The 6,000-nt window shown below is 43.9% G+C and overlaps 1 protein-coding gene across 1 annotated transcript; it reads right to left on the minus strand.

Annotated features, from left to right (window-relative positions):
* Window positions 1–1,241: 1,241 nt before the first annotated feature.
* Window positions 1,242–5,246, minus strand: sptssb (serine palmitoyltransferase, small subunit B). The gene is made up of 2 exons (XM_071521446.1): window positions 5,180–5,246; window positions 1,242–3,211 (listed from the first exon to the last, which is right to left on the minus strand). The coding sequence occupies exon 2, from the start codon at window positions 3,201–3,203 to the stop codon at window positions 2,961–2,963; it is 243 nt and encodes an 80-aa protein (XP_071377547.1). The 5' UTR covers window positions 3,204–3,211; window positions 5,180–5,246; the 3' UTR covers window positions 1,242–2,960.
* Between the last annotated feature and the right edge of the window lie 754 nt (window positions 5,247–6,000).

The raw sequence follows: 6,000 nt of genomic DNA on the forward strand, positions 1-6,000 counted from the left end.
GCTGAGAGCATTTTGAGTCGGGAGATAGCTTTGTTTACACCTTGTCATTATGGAGATAACCTCTGCCCTCTTCCTTCATGGGACACAAATTAACATGTGAACTGTAAACAGAGGACAGCGCTTCAAAGACCCTGAGAAAAGCTTAACGATTCCAAACACAACTAGCACTGTGTCTGAAGTGCACTGTGACAAAATAATAATAATTTTACAGGAGCTAGTTCCAGAAGAAGAGAGGAGAAACAAAGAGAGGAGAGGAGAGGAGAGGAGAGGAGAGGAGAGGAAAGGAGAAACTAGGAGAGGAGAGGAGAGGAGAGGAGAGGAAAGGAGAAACTAGGAGAGGAGAGGAGAGGAGAGGAGAGGAGAGGAGAGGAGAGGAGATACTCTAGTAATATTTTTGGATGAACTTTGGTGTGCAAGTTGAGAATTGAGTGTTGAAGTGGCTATTGTCTTCCAACATCCTGGAAAGACCAAGATGGCGGTGTCCAGTTACAAGTCATAAGCCAGGCCCTCTATTGCAGCCCAACTGATAACCACAAAAGTTTCCTATTCCCTCATCCGCCCTCCCTATGAATTATATCACAGGGAATATGATTAACCTGCAAAACTATTCATATCAGTGCTATGCCACACCCTTTTTTTCCTCTGTTATCATTTTAGCATCATTTAGACGCTGTTCCACCAGTTAACCCAACGTAGCGGGTTTCTTTTCTCAGCCTGTACATGGGTTCAAATGTCTTATCGCTCCTGTAGCAGCAGAGAGGGTGGAGGCCTGCGGAAAAATAGATGCTCCACTGGCAGAACAGTGTGCAGCCTCCAGGTAAAAGGAGCTTCCTAGACGCGGACAATAGGCTGCCTGGTATCTGCAGGTGGGGAAAGCTAAGCCTGTGGGCACTCATTCCTACACTGTCTCAGGGAGAACCGGTTTGGTGGCTCTGCCTCTTATTGTGTGAATGCAATATATGTGGTACAGTCCATTGTGTCAGGAATGTGCTACCCAGGCTTTTGTTTTGTTTGTCCTTTCTGCTCATGACAACCGCTCTGCTTCACTGACAGATGCTGTGCAGCATGTGAGGTGTCCCTGAATTGATGTGCTCCTGAGCTGGAGGGATTGCATGAATACATATTCCCCACTGTCAGTATGCACAGACACTCATATCAAGCAAGTAGCAAACCTGGATGAGCAAAAACAAGCAAACAACTGTCCAGGTATTTTTTAAATGTCTTTATTTTCTGAACATTGCAGTGATGGGTTGCTATCATATGTAAATAAAACATACATATTGGTGACCAAGGAAGCACAGACATCTAACTGTCTAAAAGTCTCTCAGAGAGCTCTTCATTCTCCGTACAGGAAATGTCTGGGACTACTGCAGCAATTTAACAAAACTGAAATGAAATGACACAAACTGGAATGATATAAAAGCACTTTCAGTTGGAGAAAAATAAAGAATAAATTCTGTATTGTTTATGGCCACAAGAGAACATAGATATAAATAATCAAACAAGTTTGGTAATTGACATTGTAACCAGCCAAGCTTTACCAGTGTATATAAATATATAACTCCATATAAATAAAGTTAACGTATAGATCATGTACAGACTGTAATCAGCAAGCCCTTAACCCAAAGCAGATAAATCAAAGATAATCTCAAACACACAACTAAATGAAATGCTCATCACAACTACCAGATACAGTGTACCTTGTTCTCTCCAGTTCATTCTCTACAGTTAAACTATAGGTAAGGAAGAGAGTGTTTTGGTTGGCCAGTCAAAGACTTTGCTTTTCATTCAGGCCAATTTGACTGAAGTGACTCTGCGTTTTGCATGCAATTCCAAACAGTTCCTTTTTGAGTTAAGAGGCTGTTGATCAAGCAAAGCCCTGTCATTAACAAAGCCAAGCCTAAAATACAAAGGAGTGTTGTATCAATATTTGCTCATGCTTAACGTTGAGCACACCTTCCCAACATACCAACAGTTAAAACACTGGAGATAAAGAGAGGGCTCGGCAATTGTTACAGTTTATTACTCACTTTGACCAATAATTTGATAAATGCAGGCAGGGGACAAACTTTCCACAACTGTGTAACAGTTCCCTGATCTTAACGCTTTTGGATTCATTGCATAGCTGGGGCTTTTCTCCAGATTCTTCTCTTTCTCTTCAAAGATTAGCTACATGATGAGTTCATGAAATGTGCAATGTGCCCTGCCGGTTAGCATTACTGTGCATCAAGGTAATTAAACAAAAGGTGATGGTGGTTCTGATACAAAACCATAAATCAACCAGTAATGTTGAGTACATGTCATAATGTTGGGACCAGATTGTCTCCTTCTTTATCAGGAGAGCAATTAACAATCAGTGAAAAATGGCATTACAGATTAGGCAGATAAACACACACACACACACTCATACATACACACATTCATACATATAGACTCTCACACAAAAGGTGTGATGGAGGGAAGGAGGTGTAGTAGTGGGAAAATACCAATATTTTGACAAGCATGCAAATCTACCACCCACGTGTTACCCTATCATGCAAAACCCAGATGCACTCACACAGGACACATGGGAATAAAAATAAAAAACAGAAATAGGACAAACAACATTCCACAAGACGTTTCACAGTGAGGGTGTGAAAGTAATATCCATTAGTGTGTCTAATACCATGGGGTAAGGCCAGAGGGTTTAGGATGTAAAGAAGATAGCAAGGCTCTGATTTCCAGAATATTCCACAAGATCTTCCTGGATTCAGCCTTGTTCGGCTGGGTCGATAGAGCACAGCGGCTCGGGGCGGGGTGAGAGGATGATGAGCATGGTGTTAAGAGGAGTGGTAGGGCTCAGGGTGGTCAGTGAGCTAAGGAGTCAGGTTAGTAATTGATTTCGGGGGACTCATGCTGGTCCACCCAGTCTCTACCTCTCTCTCTCCCTCTCCTCCATCCATCCATACTCTCTCTCCCTTTTAGTTCATGAGTGCCATGGCGCTCTCAGGCTGGCCACCAAAGATCCCGGAGAAAAACTCCAGCGCCAGGCGCACGTGGATAGGCACAAAGACATATGAGGTGTAGATCACCATGGCGATGGCGGAGAAGAGGATGGAGTTGAAGATGGACTTCTCCCAGGGTTCCAGGACATAGATGCCAGTGATGAGCAGGTACTGGTAGTACAGCCAGGCCAGGTACTCCCTCAAGTTCTTAAAGTTCATCCTGTAGGCTGGAGGGAGGGGCGGGAGGAAGAGGATGGGGGATGAAGGGGGGGTCATGAGAGCCAGGCCATAAGAAAGGGATGGGGTGAAGGAGAGAGAAAGAGAGAGAGAGAGAGAGAGAGAGAGAGAGAGAGGGGTGGAAGGAGGATGAAGAAACGGTGGTGAGGTTGAGGGATGGAGAGAGGGGAATGAAAGCGAGCGGATACAAAGAATTAAATGAAATGGTAAGAAAGGTAACGTCAAAATGGAGGAGGCGTACGGAGCGTCGGGGGCATGGTGATGTCACATGATGGGACGAAAGCACAAACAAGCCACAAGACGCACATGAGCTGCACAGAAGACACGGGGTGAAAAACAACAATCCTGGAAGCTTCTACCTCTGGACTACTCAGTAAATCAATCTGACTGTGACTTGGATAAAAAACACAATTCAATGTTTTGCCACAGGCTTAAAAAGTCTGACCTACAGTAACAACAATAACCGGTATTTTAGGAAGCATATACAATAGTAATAATAAGGAAGGACGCTTAATAAATGAAAGGTGAGCATTCCACCTGTGTTTACTTTCTTTTCTGAAAAATGTACCAGTCACGGATGGAAAATCACTATAATAATGCTCCCATTATGTTGCAATAGCATCACGACATTGATTTATTTTTTAAATCGACCATACAAAAAGATCAAAGTGTGTATTTTGATGTTTGGTATTTTTTCCCCCACAATGCAATGAATAATCATGAATGCTGATTCTCTTATTACTATGAAAACGGCCGTCTCTGTTGTGCCCTACACAGCTGTGTTTACCCCGGGGATCACTTTGTAACTTCTACAATGGAAAACACTCCTTGAAAAAACTGCAGTAGTTGTGGTTCTGTGTTTATTGATGAGGAGGCATGAAGGGGAATTAGGAGCAGCGACCAAGCCCCTCTAAGCCCAAGTCAGGATCCTGAGGGGGCAATCAACCAGCTCCTGTGGTGGCTCAGGGGCTCACAGGAGCCGGTTTGGTGGGTAGAGAAACACTGATGAAATTAGACCCTGGGGCCCCACTTGGACCAGATGACGTGAAATCTTCCTTACTCATTTTCTTGGCACACGTATTCCCACACTTGACGCACACACACATATTCTCTCACACATATGGAACACACACGCACACAGTTTGAGTAACAATATGTTAAACAATATGTACAGGCCAACACAGGCACCTGAACATGTATGTGCACAGACACACACACACACACACACACACACACACACACACAAATCTTTGTTAATTCCGTTTGTATAGGTTGCTTGTGGTGTTTCTACTTAGTTTAATAATAGAGAAAATTTAACTGATTTTAAATTATCACACAACAAATAATGTGTCTGTTTGAACTGAGGTTTAACACCGCCACAGGCACAACAGATCCTGCTGCCGGGGGGGGCGGGGTCAACAGGTGCGCTACAAGTGCGGGTAAACTCACCTGACGCACACTTCTAGAATATACTTTGGAAGCAGAGGAACTAGGGGAAGTAGGGGAAGCAAGGAAGCTCCTTATTAAATACAGGATGCTGTCTAAGAGATGTGGACTCCCACAAGACTACTGCGGGGGTGTTGTTATGCTGTTATGAGAAAGCACCACAGCTTTCTATAATAATGACAGACCCAATTATGTCCCTTTAAGGTTCACCCGTTATGATGGCATCCTCTTGGAAATGGAATAAATTGACTAAATCGGCTACAAATAGCCCACTTAGGAAATTTATCTCTCAAAATGGCACAATGTGAACACCTCAGCAAAAGTTGTGCTTCCTGATGGCATAATAAGACCATAATAGCAATGAGATATTTCAGCACTGTCCCAGTGTTGTTATTTTTTAATAAATAGAAGTCATACAGAGGGAATAGACCATCTCTCATGTACCTAAGGTAATCCCAGTCTACTGTAGTGTGTAATGCAGCCTACATAATAGAATCAATATGTTGACTCACCTCAGCAGCCGATTCGAGATCCCCTGGATATTGGCTACTAATGGTTGAGATAATTGCGGGACGCGCTACAGCAGCCCGCGTCCCACTGCTGCTCCGTTGCTTTGTGTAAACGAAAAGCTGCCTTACCAGTTCGCCAGTGGCCTATATGTAGTAGGTCATACACACTATCAGAATGACACCACACCCACTACTCGTGTTTACACTCACCTGGTTCAGACATGCAGGTGGAGTGACCGGACACTAACGCATGTGTTTGTGCAGCCGAAGGGAAACAGTCCTCGCATTAGAAACAAACTAGGCATCAATTTGTAGGATGCAGCTATAGTTCCGCCATCTAAAGACCGGTGCTATGTGCAGCATCTTCAAACTTTTTTCCGCCCGTGTCGCATCCTCCTGCGCATCTGTCCCACCATGCTGCAGCCCGGCACTGCGCCGCAGTACAACCTCTGACGTAGGCGCTCAGCAGCAGCGCTGCTCTGCTGCACAGGATGGAGAAAAAAAACAACCCGTAACTGTATGGGCGTCAAATGGATATGGATATGGCACTGGGACTCACCACACCGTAGGCTAAGTGAGTCCATATTAGATGTTGTAGTTTTTAATTACTGTAATGGAGAAAGATCAAACAAAAATGGTCAGAAATCCATTTTAAAAGGCATATACTGAATGTACAAAGTATTAGGGACATCTTCCTGATATTGAGTTGCGGCTCCTTTTGCACAATCCACATCTCAATTGACTCAAAGCTCTCCAACTCGTCTGCTTCTCTTTATCCCCTCCTGGTCTAAACTGAATAAGGGGAATCAATAAAAGATGATGGC

This window comes from Centroberyx affinis, unplaced genomic scaffold (assembly GCF_046629955.1).
Source record: "Centroberyx affinis isolate AG114_WGS23_722 - 3 ecotype Tasmania unplaced genomic scaffold, CSIRO-AGI_Caff_v1 ptg000076l_1, whole genome shotgun sequence".
Classification (NCBI taxonomy): Eukaryota; Metazoa; Chordata; class Actinopteri; order Beryciformes; family Berycidae; genus Centroberyx; species Centroberyx affinis.